General features: G+C 44.5%; 1 protein-coding gene across 6 annotated transcripts in view; it reads right to left on the minus strand.

Moving 5' to 3' along the window:
• Positions 1 to 6,817: 6,817 nt before the first annotated feature.
• The window catches only part of CHCHD7 (coiled-coil-helix-coiled-coil-helix domain containing 7), a 97,298-nt gene continuing 86,231 nt past the window's right edge, over positions 6,818 to 17,884 (minus strand). For all 6 annotated transcript variants that reach the window (XR_013610537.1, XR_013610538.1, XM_078687285.1 and 3 more), the window contains one exon: positions 6,818 to 7,395. Coding sequence is in view for 4 of the 6 variants with exons in the window: in XM_078687285.1 (XP_078543411.1) it covers positions 7,291 to 7,395 (105 nt within the window). In the remaining 2 variants the exon portion in view is untranslated. The remainder of the gene's footprint in view (positions 7,396 to 17,884) is intronic.

Here is a 17,884-nt window from a genome sequence, read left to right on the forward strand (position 1 = left end):
CCTTTTCATCTGATGGATACTTCTATCTGCAGATTCCTCACCTGTAGAATTACAAACAACACTCTGCTTAGGAGGAGGCTTGATGGATGGTTAAACATGGAAGTACTACAAGATCGCACTGGTGAAGTGACCATTTAGCTGCTCTTCAGAATCCAGGCAATAATGCTTGGTGGGGGTGTTCAGCGATGCCCACATAGCTGCCTTGGATATCTCTGTAACTGATACTCCTCTTGCAAGGTCAAAAGAAGTAGAGCTGGCCCTGGTGGAATGGGCTCTAATCCCTTCTGGATGCTCCTTATTGGCTAAGGCATAGCAGGCACTGATGCAGCAGATGATCCATTTCAAAGGAAACCTTGTCTGCAACACTTTGCCTTTCTGCACCACAGTACCCCAGGAACAGCTGGTCATCTAGACATGTGTCCTAAGTGTAGTCTAGGTAGTAATTGATCACTTGTCTAGGATCCAACCTGTGCAATCACTCCTCTTCCTTAGTGGGATGGGGAGCGGGATAGCAAGTCGGGAGAGTGATGGACTGTTTTAGATAAAAATGATTCACCACCTTTGGCAGGAAAGCAGCTCTGGCTCACAACACCAACCTATCCTCCTTACAGCAGGAGGGGGAAAAAAGAAAGAAACTGAAAGCAACTTGCTCACACATCTGGATGTGGTAATAGCTATCAAAAACACTGCCAGCATCCTTATGGAACAAATATGCAGGTTCTCAAACAGAGTCCCCATAAGAAAAGCCATGACCATGTTAATATTCCCAGTGGAACACAGCAAAGGCAGTTGGACCGTACACATTTGTCAACCCTGTCAGCAACCACATTACAATGGGGGATTAGAAAAGAGATGGCTAGTCTGGCAGACAGAGGACCAATCTGCAAGAATAAGTGGATTTGTTTGAGGGGCGACGCGCTGACAAGATGATTACCACCATCTCTTGTGACAGCTGAAAGTAAGCCAGATGTCTCCTCTCACTCTCCAAGGGTGTATGTGGACAGTGTGATGCAGAATCATTTCCCCAGACTAGGAGATAAGGCCCAGTCTGAATGGCAGCTTGAGCAGGAGGCTATGGGGAGAACAGATGGTCCGCATACCACATCCTTTATGGCTAATCAAGGGCAATTAAAAGGACTTTGCCACAGCCTTTCCGAATCTTGCTCAGAATCTGAGAAATCAATTGTATTGGGGCAGGGGAGGGGGGAGTGTAATGCAGCTAAACGTTCCACCTTAACTGAAACACGTCACCCAAAGCTCCACTCAGGACTGAAAAGGGCGTGCCTTGCTGAGAGGATGAAACCATTTCCTGGATATCAACAATCCTCGGAGGTAGAAGAAAGGCAGGGAGAAAAGTGGTGTAATATGGGAAGGGTGTAACCTCTGTAAAATTCACTGGTCTGAAGTAATTGCTTTCAAAGCCAAGAGAAATCGGGTAAACCAGGACACCCCCCACCACACACAGACACCCCCAGGCTATGAGTGAGTTTGGGGAGCTAACTTGGTATGCTTACCTCGTGGAGACATTGTATGACAAACAGATTCTGCTGCTGTTAGCCGAGTTTGGAGTTGAAGGGTCTGATGTTGAAAGTCACGTACGCTTGCACTGGCAATAGTCCCTCATAGGAGGCTATTACAAGTCCGTGGAGCAGCTGTGGGCTTGCTGGTTTTAAACCACTGTAATGCTGAATCCACATTTTACTCCCGCAGAGAGTGAGCCGTCGCATGGCTGATTCAGAAGGCTCACCTGAACATCTGATGAAAAGATAGACATGCGCTGTAAGCATGCCGCCGAACGGAGACAGAGGTGCTCATCAACTGGGCCACAGAGTCTGTAGTATCCAGGCAAGATTTGAAAATGGGTCCACCTCGGCTCACTTCGTGGACGTGCATCCTCATGTCTTCCGGAACATGGGGGATAATCATCTGAGCCATGTCTCAATGTGAGTGTTTATAGCAGGCTGGGAGACAACTGCCATTCACTGACTTTAGCACCATAGGCCCTGCAGAAAAGGGCTTCTTACCCCAGGCCTCCAGGCCCTTCAACTCTCGGTCCGCTGGAACCATAGGGAAAGTACGGCTGACTGCCCAGACGAATAGGATGTCTAAACTACCAGACTCTCAATAGAGAAATGATGGGTCACCTGGAGCAGGGCAGTGACATCTAACCACCAGCCAGCTAACCACATAGCCGATGTGGGTCTGTCCAACACTGCTAGGATTGGGTCTAAGAGGACATGGTTGAATGGTAGCAATTGTTCTTTCATTGGAGCTCACATAAGAACCTCATTGAGGACGTTGGTCTTCACCTTTATTTTGGACAGCTGAATGTTCAACAACTCTGCTGCCTTTTTGACCACCAAATAAAAGTACATCACATCCGGTGCAAGGGGTCCAGGAGGAAACTCCATTACCAATTCAGTTAAGGTGTCCAATCCACTGGCTGAAGAGAGGCCTTGGAGCTCATGTCCATGGTATATTCCATCATCTCCACCGCATGGATATTGATCTACGAAGGGGTCTGAATCTATCCTAAATAAGCTGTGGATTCTTCTCCTGTAGTCCCCCCCCCCCTGGAAAAGAAGCCTCTGTGCTTATCGTCTTGATCTGCACTTCAGCTCAACTTCAGGTGCTGGCACCTATAGTGGACGCAGGGTGGCGCCATCCAAGGCCTAGGCAGATGTGACGTGGTGTACCATAAAGCCAGTTCAAAGGCAGTAGGAGCCAGCGTCCGTCCAGGTGGGATGGAGCAAGGCAGCATCAGAGTCAGAGGCATAAACATCAGAAGATCATACAGTTCCATGGGGCCTGATGGCGAGCCAAATGGCACAGACACTCCGGAAAAAAAGGTATTGGTGATGGAGCTGATGAAGATCAAGGTGGCTCCGGGTCCAGCAGAGTTAAAGGTGCAGGGAAACTAAGATAATGGTTAACCAACTCCATGAAACCAACTCTGGTTGCGAGGACGAAGATGATGTGTGAGCCGGAGGATATTGTAAGGGACATACATTTCCTATGTTTCTTTTGCTTCTTCCACTTTGCGCCCAAGGAGTAGGGTGATGGTGCCCAGTTATGAGTTCTTGAGTGTCAACCACTGTCTGTTATCCTTGGCATGTGCCATGAAGAGCTTGGCCCCCCTTCCCTTTATTTTATAACTGAAAAGAGATATATAAAGCAAACTGAATAATCAAGACCAAATCAGGATGTGGTAACTCCCAAGCTGAGGGAGGGACGACCTCAATGACAAACTTCAACAAATCAAAATAAGATCATAAACAGGCGAGCAATAAACATGGGTGCAGTCATCATGCTATGTTTGGCCAGAGAGTAGAGTTCCTGGGGTCTAAAACACGATTGTTAACAGGCAAGTAAGTAATAAACATGGGTGTAGTCATGGCCCCACCCGAAGAGTAGAGCTTCTAGGGCAGAAAATTGTTCATCAATAATAATAGGACTATCTTGTTGAAAGATGCAGTTAAGGGATTCAGTTTGATTTCAAGGAGCACGGAGTTCCAAATTCTCAAGGAAATGTTTTCTTTATATAGAATGTTTATGGTTTCAACAGTAAGGTGCTGGAACTTCTAGAGGATCTGCAGCCGCCCGAAAGCTCCAGTTTCTGTGAGAAGTATCTCAGAGTATTGAAGTGTAGGGCTTTATGAGTTATGCAGGCAATTTTTAACTGTATTCTTGCTTTCATAAGGGAGCCAATTTAAAGATTTCATATTAGGGGGGTGGGGGATATGGTTGTTTCCTTTAGAGCCTGTGATGAGCTCTGCAGCAGAGTTAAAAGAGGCCCTTTATGGAGCCGTCTTGGATGTGGGGAGGCCACAGAGGGTATCACTTCTATATAGTTCAATCTAGGAATTACTAGGGCTTTCAGGGCAGACTTGAAGACACTGAGGACCAGGACAGTGTTTCTTTTCCTTAAGATGTTCCTTGGGAGACATGCTCCTTTGGTGGCAGCAGTGATGTGCTTCTGCATGTTAAGATTCTCATCTAGTATTAATACCAATTATCTTCTGGAATCAATAACGTGTGGCAAGCTGTTAAGAGCTGTTTGTTGATTCATCCATTCCTCAACATCGGGTGACTGGGTGGGGCAATTAAAAGAATTCAGTTTTGAGAGTGTTTAGTTTGAGGTGGTTGCATGGCAGCCAGTTTTTTTTTTGTAGAGTTGAATGACCTGACGTTTTCAGGGAAAAAGACTTTCAGGTACAATTGGGTGTCAATGGCATACATGTGACACTGGATGTTGGATGACCTATGAATTTTAGTTAAAGGTTCCATGAACAAGTTAGAAAGTGGATGAGAGCGCGGACCCCTGTGGAACCCCTAGTGTGACTGGAGTGGACTTAGCCAGGGACTGAATCTCTGAGTTCTGTTGTGGAGAAACTAGGCAAACCAATTTAGAATGGACCCTGGCAGCCCCATCCTATTTTCCAGTAGGTCTAGTAGGTGGTCATGCTTAACCATACCGAAGGCTGATGATAGGTCGAGGAGGATTAGAAGGCAAGATTTTTCTGATCAAACATTTTAAATGCGTCGTCCACTATATGTGTAAGAACCAATTTGGTGCGTGATTACTTTAGGGTGGACACTCAGACAAGACGATCAAGAGCAAGAGTTGTGGCCTGAACCAAGGCAACAGAGACAAAGGGATTGGGGGCTGCTAATAGACAGCTGTCCCTCACAGTTCGTGCAGAGCTTAAAACCAAAGCGCTGTGGTGGGGACATCATACTACAAGAGGTAAATTTATTATGTGAGGAAAACGCACAACTCTCAAGAACGAGCTCCAGATCCCTGTCAAAGGCGCGGAAAAAACGGAACAGGCGCTTTTCTGCTGGGGTGGGTGCTGAATGGCTCCATCCACTTACAGCATTGATTTGAAGTCCGTGTCCGGACCAGCAACTTAAGAGCTTTGAAGTGTCCAGATACAGTCTGACACCTGGGGATTATTCTGCAGGTTAGGCTTTTACAGGTAAAAGTATCCATCAGAATAAGAGGTTCTCACTGGATAGACTACAGAGTGAGTGAAAGGTCTTCCGAGGATGCATCTTCAGGTCATGCACCTTTAGTAGTTCGATTTTGACGACAGCACCCTTTCAAGCATTGATCTTCAGGTGAGGGGCCTACAGTTAAAGCCCTGCGATGAGCCGGTTCAAGATCTTTTCAAAAGTTGCATATATTTTTGAAGCAGAAAAACAATTCTCATGAAGCAGGCCTATACATACCGAAAACATCATGCGTAGTGTGTTGAGCAATCGTGCTGCACAAACTGCTCTGACATCTCCTTGCTTAGTCACCAGAAAAGGTGTTCCACAAGTCCCTAGATAACCAGGAGTAAAAGACAGCAGCCAGGTCCTGGATGCCAGGATGGTATGGAGGATGTCAAAACTGTGCTTCTTCTCTATTCAAGCATCCCAACCTACGATGGAGTTTAAGTCCTTTCCCAAGATGCCAGTTCATGTTTGATCACTGGAAGGGACGTTCACATCCTCTGTACTACTTCTGAGGTGCAGCAATGTCCTCGTACTAATGGCAAGGAACCCCCTCTGTTGCTGATACCAGAGAGATTCCTTACAATAAACCCCTACCACAAGCTGTGAGGGAGGAATTTCTTTTACCCAGAAACTTTTCTTTTTAATGACAGGGGTGTAGTGCACCATAGTATATGTACATTTTTTGGGGAATATTTGAATTCATCTCAGCCACTAGTAATTATTCAGGGCTTCATCCAATTCCATCATTATTTTGCACATCATGCCAACCCAGTCTGGATCTAGCCAAATGCAAATCAGTCTTGACCCTGCTCCAACAGGAACATTCCAGCATACTGCCAGGGAGGGTCCTTCCTGAATCAGAACACTAGCAACCCAAGACCCAGTGTTGCAGTGAAGTGTGAGGGAGCGAGAGCGAGAGCGAGAGAGAGAGAGAGAGAGCGAGAGAGAGAGAGAGAGAGAGGGGGGGGTGTGTGTATATATAATTCATGGCTAGAAAACTTGAATTAATCTCAGCCACTGGTCATTACTCAGGCCTCATCCCAGTCAATCGTAATTAGCAGAAACTGAAGGGGCAGATTTACAAGCCCCTTGTGCCACTTCTGAGTCATTTTTAACATGGAAAAAGTGACGTAAAAGTGGCACTGGCACAATGGGCTTGTATATTTGCCCCTGAGCCCTTTAGAAACTTAAGAAAAGCATAAGAATCCAGGGTAGGGTGGCTTACAGGAATCCATGCACATTTTCTTATGTAGAATGTCCGGCAAGTGCCAAATACATGACTTTATATTCAAACTTGCTGAGGGATTCCCTAAGTATACAGGAACTGGGTCAGCCATCATCCAGGAAAACCTAGTAACCCTGAGCATTTCTGAGACCCATTAAAATCCAGGGTGGTGTGTCTTGTGTTGAACCTAGGACATATTCTAACTCATGTCTCAAAGAGCTAGAATGGGACCATACTGGAAATAAAATGTATTTATAATGTTTCTGGGTTCCCTCACCAGCTCAACATTTTTGAATGGCAAAGAAATTCCTTCCCCTGGGGACAAGAGGGCACTAGGCTTTCCCAGTGCAAGAAAGCAACCACAACTTTGTCAATATAGAATGATGTAGGTTCAAATTGAAGTTTTTATAAGGAATATTAAACTGGGGCTGCTTTTAATCATCCGCTACTCAGCAGTAGAAACATGGACCATTCATCTTTAAAATTGCAATCCCTGCTGTCAAGTTGATTATTAAATTACACTTCTCTTTTTCATTTCTGCCCACTAAGTCACAACAAATAGTACCCCAATAAGAATCTTTGGTCACTCAATGTTGAGCATTACCTTTAAATTAATATAAATTAAGATAGCATGTGGTCAAGTGATATTAATAAAAAATCAATTGACAGTAAGGCTCTAACCTTTACAGGTCATGCTTGCAGCTTCAGTTTCAATAACAATGTGCAATATATTACTAACAATCTTTTTGGCAAGCCAGAAACATTTATGGTAAATAGAAAGAGTGGGATTTGGCATCACAATTTCTCTAAACTAGGCATACCCGTTCTAAATTTGAGGTGAAGTGCATTAAGCTATAATAACTTAACATGTAATGAAGTAGCTTAATGCACGCTCCTTTCATTGTTAATTTCTTTCGCAAGTTGGACTTTACAAAGCACTGTCCCAGTCAAATCAATTTTACATTAAACCACAGCTAAGTACCAAACTCTTTAGAGGGTCTAAATGCAGATATTAAAATGGTTGCATTCCAGAACATTTTAATTTACATAAGAAACTAGTGCTATCAGTATGGCACTTCTCCTATTGATTCCAAAATAATCTTCCTTTCTTCAGCTGTTGGCATAGTGGGTTTCACGCCTTCTCGTCGCCTCTGCATCATAACCGCACTCTAAAAAAAAAAAATGTTTCATGAAATTGTCATTTCAAATAGACTGTCAATATCACTTTATTCTCGTCTAATTAAAGAAGTGTTAATAAGGAAACAACCTAAATTAACATTGTAGAACTTTCAAGGAAAAGCACAATGGAAGCGGGATTTACAAACCCAAAAAAAATCAAGTAAACAAGACATTTTCCACATTATAAAATGCTTATGATTTGAAGCACTGCATATGAGAGGGGGGGGGGGGGTCATCTCGTATACTTAGGCTATTCGGTTTTCAATTTCAACTGTTTCACTGGTAAAATCCCACCAGAAAGAAATCTTCCCTACCATTGTATGCCACTAGATGGCAGCAGAGCCCTGTCAGTATTGCAGTTTCATTGTCTGCTGAAAAATTCTAACGCAGAGACAGTGTTCCAATGGAAATGTTCACAGAACTTCATACAATAAAAAACTTCCACTGCACCCCACCTTGAGACAGGCTGGGCTGATGCAGCCATTCAGAACATAATGTGCGGCCAGGCTAGGTCCTCCCTGAACAGGAAACGAGTATCGTAGGACGTGTTATGCAGGGTGTATACAAATCTGGCCAGGGCCATCATTTTGAAAAGAGCCGCTCTGCCCAGTAGGGTGAGCGGCATTGTTCCCCAGTGCTTGATATCACGCTTCAGCCTTTGAGAGGTGCTTGCAAGTTAAGTGCTAGGAATGCCTCCGGATCCGACGGAAATTAAACATTTTCAATTCTAATTATTCAAAGCAAAACAAAGTAACTCTGGTACTAATTTACCTGATACTACTAATAGGCACTGACATAGCCAATAGGTCTGGCTTGTTTCAGGTGTATGTCAGTTATTGGGTTTTTTATTTTTTTTAAAAGTCTTTTTATTGAAGACCAAAAACGTAGGCTTCACACATTGTGTGATGATGACATGGTTAATTTGCAATACAAACCCAGTGAGTCTTGATAGCTCAGAAAGCTCTTCTATAATGTCCAATCCCACAGGAACAGCACTTTTACAGCCAGTCAAATACAGCCTACATATACCTCCCTCACTATCCCTCCTATCCTGGAGTTCCACCCTCAACATCTGGTCAACCCTGTTCCCTATATTCACCCAGTGCCCCGTAATTCTTCTCCTATTTCTTGGGGCAGCCTCTCCCCTTATATAGAACTTGTTCCGTCCTCTGGCACCCATCAAGGTCTGCCTCCCACTCAGTTTCTACCGGCGTGGCAGTGCCCCCCCCCCCATGCTCTTGCTATATTTCATTTAACAACTCCAGCTGCTAGTCTAAACCAGATCTGTGTACCTGGGACAGTCCGGCTCCCCCTTTATCCCCAGGAGTAACCATTTGGCATCAAGAGGGACTTTCATCGCCGTAACACTGCCATTTTTGCCGCCACTGTAGCCCAATATCCCCGCACCCGTGGATAGTCCCAAAAAATACGAAAGAAGGTTCCAAATCATCTCCTGCACAACAGGGATTCCGTCCTACCGATTATATAGAATAACGTATGTGTGTAGTAAGTCCTGTGGAGTACTCTAAATTGGATCAGTCTGAATCTCACCCCGATAGCTATTTCCCGTGGACCATGGAGGGCTTCCGCCCAATCGTCTTACTCAAACTCGCCCAGGTCTTGTTCCCATACTGACCTTAGTGGGCCTCATAGGTAGGGGAATTATTTATTAGCTTCCTATAAATCAGCAACATTCCCCTATGTGTCAATGCCTTGGTCACTATCCGGTCCTCTAGAGGTGAGGACTCTGGTATCTGCTCGGCCTATCACAGATTGCGGTGCAGGGCATGCCCCAGCTGTAAATGCTCAGACTCGGCCAGATTGTACTCCCCACATAAGTCCTCCAATTTTATGTAGGCTTAGTTCCTCCAGACATCTCCCAAATGTCCAATGCCTATGAACTTGCATTTCAGGCATCCCACTAGTCCCCACACCTCTGACAGTTGATCGCTGAACCAAAGCGTCGCCAAACCGGTAAGTTTCCCCTTCCACCTCAGAAACTGTCTGTGTATGGTGTGGCATGCACCTATTTTTCCATGAAGAAATTCCTTGTGTCCAACCCGGCCCATGGATGCCCGGTCCACTCCATACGCTGGGTCCTGATGATCAGCAAATATCCATTAATTAATGATTAGGAGTTGGAAGGCCCAATAATACTTCAAAATAGCGGGGACTGGCAGTCCACCATTGTATACTCCTCATTGCAAATTGGCCAGAGCTATTCTGGGGGCTCCCCCACCCTCACAACAATCTGCAAACTTATTGGTTGGCAGTTATTGTAAACTAGAAAAACTGTTCATGTGGGTCACCTGAAATAAATAATGGAGAGCTCACTCAATAGGAGTTCATAAAATACCTATATAAAATGGCCAGATGTGTGTGAGACGTACCCGAAGAACTAATGAAAAGCTAATTGCCATGGTTGGTGACGTGCACACCAAATAAGTGAACAGAGAGTACATACTCACATAGGACGCAGACGGGTACTAAACAAAAAGAAGGAGGGCAGGGGATCAGGTATGGCCAGCCAAATAATTATATATAGGCAGGTATAAATATCTCGGGAACTTACCCTTAGTGAAGGAAGAAAGCTTGCGCAAAACTGGGGCGTAGTTGAGAAAAATATGCACCCAGACAGGAAGGGATAGTTCCTATTATGCTAACCACATGGATTTGTGTTAGCAGGAGACAGGACCACAGTGGAAACATGAAGCGGTCACCCTTATGGAAATGGAGGGGGGTACCTTCAGAATGGTAAAGCTATTTGCGGGAATTACCCTGGGCCAGATGACCACTGCGATACTACGCCCCATATATGATTTTTTTCGCAACACCGTCGATTAAGATTCATTACGGACCATTCTTTAGCCTACCTGATTGAAAGGAGGCACATGAAATGTTTTGCTGGTTCTTTCTTCACTTGGGACACTGAGCATAGTTTACATGATCTATAATACAGTCATTAGTATTGATACAAAACAAGTGTTAGGTTGTTTATTATTGTCTGTATTAAGGTTCTCGCTTGGCATTTTACGTCCGAGATTATTTTGCCATTGTGCCTCTAACAATTGCCAACATGAACTGTTGTTTTTCTTGTTTACTATGCCCTGGATCCATGCGAGTAGGGTTGTCCTTGTCCTTCAGATATTATGTCAGATATTGTGCGACATGTCTGGATGCAATAACAAAAAGCTCAGACCGGTAGTACAAAACTGTTTAGGTGGCATGCTATGGGTAGTACAGGATTTTAGTTTAAATGGTGTTAGCCATGCCCTTTTTACATAAGCCACACATATTGGAAAGGATTCCTAGTTAGATGTATAAGGCTACACCCCTTTTAGAGACTACTCACTCCCACTATTTTCATCCTTCTTAAAGCCCTGCTGTGCAATAAAATAAAGACTACATGTTTACTGCAGAAATGTGCTTGATTTGGCAGAGTACTAAATCCCAGCCTTTACCCTAATAAAAATAAGAAAAAAATCTTAGAAGATGAAAGATTAATGTTCATTTTGAGTAGCACACGTCTTCATAGAGCTTGTCTGCTGTTTTACTATTTACATAGAGACGGTACAAATTCAGAGCACCACCCTAGAAGACATCAGGAGCTAAGCTTTAAATTGAGGGAGGCCAGATTTGAATGTAAAATTGTGCTTTCCCTTCTGGGATTTTTAATCGAAAAGAGCTTAAGATGTAAAGAAAGAAGCATTTGTAGAACGTCTGAATGTGAAATCTGCCTCACCCATCTGGGAAAGATCGGGATGGAGGCTTTACCTACTTTTAACCCAATTTCTCCTGCAGAGAACATTCATAAAAATTGCAAGCACAGACTAGTCACACCAATGGGCATGGTCCCAGAGTACGTCCAACTACACACGTATGTAAAATTCTCTATTTTTAAAAATTGCTATTTATGAAGTATCATTTTGGGAGTCTGTCTATAGGATATAGTGGGCACTTTTTGTGTATTTTTCCTTAGACAAAAATGTAAGCCAATTTTGAGAAGAAAAAATACCCACTATATTAAAACTTGCAACAGGGGAAAACAGAAGAAAGCAGACAACACAGGTAGAACACTTCAGCCTTCACAGGTTGGAAAAAATGCCACTGTTCCTTTAAGACCGCATACTCCGCAATCACACCCCAACAGTGGAAGTTAGCCCAGTTCTCTTTTCCATTTCCTGTTAAGAGGACCCTGAAGCACCATGTTCAGTTTGGTAGGTCTGATTAGGCTGAAAGCCTTTCCTACAGGAAACATTTTCCTTTGTATGAGAATGTCCATATCTTTGTAAAGTCCCCAACTTTGGATTTTATATTATAAAAAAAAAAGTGCCTTCTACTGATCCACACAACCTGGAGCTCATGGGTCGTATAAAGCTCTTTCTCGTGATCAATATGATCACTTCCTTACCTTTTCTAGGAGGACCATCAGACAGGGATAAAATAGACTTCACAAACCAAAAAACAAACAAAATTTAGAACATTTCTGAAAACTGCTTGTCAAAGGTGAGGAAATGGAGGACGTGGGGCTCCCTTTAACTCTACTGGGGCCAATGTCTGAGGACTGCCATAAAGGGAGATAAAAACAAATTTAAAAATGTAATCACAGTGACAAAGTGCACAATTGGCACTAGCCATCAAGCTCCATTATGTAGAGAAAAGAGGCAGAAGTGAAACGTTCAACAGTTGAGCGCTTGTTCACCGAAGTCTCAGACTAGATTTGCCATCCCTATGTGGAGACCTCAAAATGTAGTAGCAGATGCAGTACATGAGAACACCATAGTAACAGAAATACACAGATATTTCAAGAACAAAGGCACAGTTTCTAGTGCTGTAGAGGAATAGAAAGCCTGAGGTAGTAATGAGAGGTCACAGAATCTCAACTGCTCGCGGAGTTTGTCGAGAAATATACATGGAATTTGAGACAAGAGAGTTTACTGAAGGAGCTAGAGATTAACTGCAGACTAGTTGCAGGAAGAAATATTATGATTCAAAGGAAATTATGCACAGACTCTAGACAAGCTCAAACACACAGACTGCAAGACGTACGACTCGCACACAAATGGAGAGTGATGAAGAGATTTTTGATAAAACTGACTAGGGGTTCATTAAATTATAAAGTTTAGCGCAAAATGCATAGTTGCGTCAATTTTTGGTGTGAGGATGCATTTCAATAAGCACCGTGAAGAGCCACTCTTGTTCTGCTGTACCCGCGCATTCATATTATCACGGATTGTGTCATTCTCTGTAAATTTTTACCAAGAATGGTGCATAATTATACAAAGTGGGGTAATAGCATATTTTGGGAATTTCACGTAAGAAGCATAATGCAAAACTCAAATTAAGCAAATTATGCAAGCGTAATGTCAGTTTTGACCAAGCCTAATTATAAAGGAGGAAAGTGCACCACACCCTTATAATAAACGCAGAAGAAAGGACAGAATTTAAACAGTGTGCAATAAATAGTTTCAATCCTACTACAACACTTCATAAGATGCTGAAAGGGTGACGAGTAGCAAATCATTAAATAGTACACCCGAAAGACAACCCTACAGGTACCCTCACTCAAGGAAAGAGGGTTTCGAAGCTCCCACAGATGTACACACAATTAAAGTAGAAATCACAGCCTTGCCAAATGGCAAAACGCTAGATTCGGATGCTTTCCCTGCCAAATTTTACATATCTGCTAATATCTCTGCCTCAAACTCACAACATTGTACACACTTTTTCCCCCCCCAGAGTTTAATATAGCGCGAACATGACTCGAAGGTATCGGGTATCAGAGCGCTATCCATGAGCACCAGTTGGTTACACAAGGACACATTCATTTTTGCTAGGCACGGGGAGATTAAGTTATTTGACCAGAATCACTGGATGTTGAGCATATTTGCCGAGACTCAAACCTGGTTCATCAAATTTGAGGTCGACAGCCCTAGCCGTTAGACCACACCCTCTACACAACTGTTTACAAATCGGAAAGCAGTCTAAACCTATTCCCAAAAAAGACGGAATCAGAGGGGGCTTTCACTGCATTGTCTATGTTAAATGTAGACTATAAAATCCACAGGAAAATGGTCACAAACTGTATCCTACACCATATGCCCCAGCTGATACAAGCGGGCCACAATGGGTTTGTTCCAGGAAGAAATACTTCAGCTAACTTGGGGAGACTAGCCTGCTATTGGAACTAACACCCAAAGAGCCCTGTTCCACACATCCGTGATCTCGGTTGGTCTACAAAAAGCCATTGACTCAGCAAATAACGATTATATGAAGGAGATCCACAGCATGGCCTTCGGAGAGTCTTTAGTTCAATAGATATCACTGCTCCATACTGAGATGACGACCAGGGTACACACTGGTCAGAAAACAGCAGATCCATGCAGAATGAAAAGAGGTACAAGGCAAGGGTGCTCATTTTTACCCCACATATTTGTCGTAGTAGTTGAGCCACTTGCAGCAGCAATGCAAACAAGCATTGGCATAGCCAATAGGTCTCGCTTTTGGGACCTTATGTGTTTAGCCAAAACCTTTGGCTATGTTGTAGTTCATTGTGGCTTATGTGTGTCTGGTCCCCATGCACGTCCCCTCCATCTCACCTCCACAAGAGTGCGCGTAGTAGCACTCGCACAGAGTAAACAAAAGCAACGCAAACCTTGAAGCATGCAGCCATTAAGTAGAGTTGTGCTAATCAGCATGAGGAAAATTTGCGCAAACCAACAGAACAGAGCTGGCGAAAACAAGGGGAAATCAGCTGAAAATATGCTGTGCGAGTCAGTGTAGGACAACCCAGTTGCCAAACGACACTACCTGGGTACGAGGAGCAAAGTTCTGATTGCCTGGGCCACATGAAGAAGCGAAAAACAGCCAATGACCTGGAGGAAGCAGGCGAGGGCTCCCAATGAGGCTGGAAGAAGCACCACAACTTGCCTGCAGCCAAATTTTTCATGCTCAGTCTGCTGAAGGCAGTGACCACGGTGGCATGTCGCCTCAGTTGGGAAAGAACGTTTATTTAAAATATTATCAGGACACGCTTGCCTGGAAGAAGATAACTCCGACCACCCCTAAAAATGGGCACCAGTATTGCTGTGGCGTGTTTGTACTTCAAGGCATGCTTAGGGAGGCGAACAGTGTGGTTGTGGAACCGAAGGAGAAACGAGGGACCCACGGAGATCGAGGGAGGATCATGGTATACGTGACTCACAGGTAGGAATTTGAGTAAATAGAAATGTACGCCCATTGGTTACAAATAATTAACGCACCAGGGATCAAAAAAACAAACATCATGTGATTGCGCCAAAGGCAGGATGAATATTTTTTATATTCAATCTCTCTTAAAAAAAATTAAAGAAGGGACCTTGAAGAATCCAAGATTATCTTATTGCAAGTGGCTTGCTGCGGGGAAATCTTCGACAACTAAGGAAGTGACTGTTGCAGATATTTAAATCTGAAACGCCAGCAGGATGGCTCAGAGAGCTGAACACTTGCCAATGCTATGTTCTGAAGCTCACTAGTTTTAATCCTGGTAAGGCCTTCCATCCTGTGGAAGCTTCTTCATACTGTTTGCACTCTTGGAACTGCTGACAGCCGTAATCCCTCCTGGTAGGCTGTCAGAGTTCCTCATACAGTGAGCGGCAGCACTCTGTCCCACCGATGCCCGTCCGGAGACGTCGAAGCACATGTATGACTTTTGATGCTTTCCCGCTACAGTGGGCCAAAGGGCAATGCAAAATAGAAAGACCAGAGATCTTGCGCTTTCTTAGAAAATGCGCCGCACACCAGCAAAGAGGAACTGTTCCTACATGTGGACCTGGGCTGGTGTAATGTAATCACTGTGCAGCTGCATAAACACTGAACTGAGGAATGTCTGCCTTTCGTTGGATGCTTTCTTTGAAAGCACACTGTTGAAAATTCCTCTGCGCCTTTTTTCATGGGGCTAATGACCAAATGTATCAAGACTAGCTTTTAAAAGTAATTTGAATTTATGAGTCACAGTGGTGCTACCACATGTGCACAAGTAACTGCATAGCCAGGGCTCTTTCTCAGCAAGGAGCGCTGCGATTTAGGCCTACTACCCCAAAAACCTTCGGAAGCAGTAAGCACAATCTCGCGCAGCAGCAGAGGGGGGGGGCTGCGTGATTCACTTGCAGGAGCGATAATTGCTACCATATGGCGGCGCTCGCTCCTGCAAGTGAATAGCCACACGTGCACGTGTTGCCATTGAAGGCAATGGAATGCGTGCACGTTTTTGGCTGAAAAGCCGTACCAATAATAAAAGGTATTTTTGCCTATGTAGCGCATGCGAGACCTAAAGTAGCCTCTTACGCTATAAGAAAATTCATTAAAAATGCCTTCTGCGGATGCACGCACATTCGAGGTGGACGTCTTTGAATGGCTTTTCATATATGTAAGAAAGTTTCAATATAGCGCTGCTAAAGACAATGACACATGCTTTTCCTCATTTTAAGTCTGACAGAAGTCTTTGTGGGTCTATTGATCAGGCTTGCCTAGTTGGTACCAGGGTTCTTGCCTGGTCCGCTTTTATAGTTTAATCAAAATTTGAAACAAGTCTACACCCACCTTCTAGTGTTAACAAGTCCTCTTGTGCGTCAGAGGCATAGGGACTACAGGAAAGCCCATCCATTTCTCCCAAGCCCATCTTGCCAATCGCACATTTTGAAGGAACTGCCTTTGGCTGCAAAGGTGATATAGGTGTTGCCTGGTTATAGGCCTCTTAGAGTGTTGCACCTGTCCTCTCTGCACTTGACCAGGCATATATTGAAGCAAAATCATCTAAAGGGTTTCAGACACTAAATATCCAAGACTCTCAAAAAGGGGAGGTGTCTTAAGACTTTATTGCTGTCTACCATACGGACACCATCATGCAAATATGTGAATATCTTTCACTTAGACTACTACTCCTCATCAGCACATATGGCAATGTGTCTAAATCTGACATTACACCCACTGATTATCATCTTGGTCACATCATTTTGCGGCAAGCTGCAACTGTGACACCAAGGAATATAAATTGAACTATGGCAATCTGTTGGGATGGAAAAGTCCTGTACATGGTTAAAAACGTTTACCGCTTCCTTGAGTGACCAACTTTACTGTTGTCTGGATTCCTAATGTTGATTTCTGTGTCATCGGCGAACACGGTTCATGAGTTTGTGCCAAGACATAGGCCTGTCTCACACATTGCAATCTACTTGAACCAGGACGGGCACCCAAAGCTCTATCTTCATAGTTGTGGAAGGCTACCGCCTTCACCTGTAATTAAGCAGCATAAGCGTGGTTGTGACATCATACCATATAATGAGCAGCATTAGTAAACAAGCCCTTTTTACCAAGTGTCGCTGGAGTGGGGCCAACATGCTACCTCACCTTTGTAAAAGTTCTGCTGTTGTGTGCTTAGATCACCCTTGGCCTACATCAGGTAGGTGGAGTCCAGCGCATCACAGGAGTAGGGACTGCACTGGTTGCATGTGTGCCTGGGAAGTGTACAGTAGAGGGAGAGAGCAGTACATGTGGGATTAGTGCATGTGCTGAGCATGAATACCTGTGAGGTATACATGACATGAAAGATTGTAGTGCTGTGAAGTGCATGCACAATAAAAGCATGTGCTGAGTGTAAATGTGCTTGCATGAAGTACAATAAATGAAGGGTGCCGTGTCGTGCAGAGCACACATGGTGAGCATGGGTGCTGGCAAAGTGTGTGTTTGCAAATAGCATACCCTGGTACACTATAGAAAAGCTTCATTGCTGAACAGTGCACGCAGACTGAAGGTGTGTGCTGAATGTATGTGTACTGGTATTGGTACAATACATCGGGGGAATAGTGCTTTATAGTAAGTCTGCTATGAACGTTCAGTGAGTAAGTCTTGCCTGCATTGGTACATTAAATGGAGGACCCAGAGTTCCATTTTGGGAAGCCGAGGCCTGCCTGGTTAAGGCATGAAGAGGAGAGGAACTGCCCACCCAAGACAGATTTGTGTATTGCTGCATCCCTGTGAGGGGGTGGGACACAATGGCAGAAGGTAAACTCCCTAAAACTTCAAAAGGCTGCTTTTTAGGTCTCGCTAGACGAAAGCAAAAGCAAAGCTTTTGCTGTCTATGCGAGACAACTTATGTAGTTACTTTTGGGGGAATGTGGACAGCAGACTGTCACAAGCTTTTTCTGGCCAAGATTTGACCTCGTGGGCGCGCACGCCCAGCACGGCGCCGTGCACGTCCCCTGGCACAGATTCCCTAAACACATACATGCACACGCAGGCAGGAAGGCACACGCGCGCGCGCGCGCGCACCCCCCCTACTCCCCCGCCGCATACATCAAAGCGCTCATACCCCCCCCCCCACCCCTGCCGCCGCATACATAGAAGAGCCCCCCCGGCCCGCCGCCGCATACATCGAAGCGCTCATACCCCCCCCGCCGCCGCATACATAGAAGAGCCCCCCCCCCCGGCCGCCGCCGCATA

Source organism: Lissotriton helveticus, chromosome 4_1 (genome assembly GCF_964261635.1).
Source record: "Lissotriton helveticus chromosome 4_1, aLisHel1.1, whole genome shotgun sequence".
NCBI classification, from domain to species: domain Eukaryota; kingdom Metazoa; phylum Chordata; class Amphibia; order Caudata; family Salamandridae; genus Lissotriton; species Lissotriton helveticus.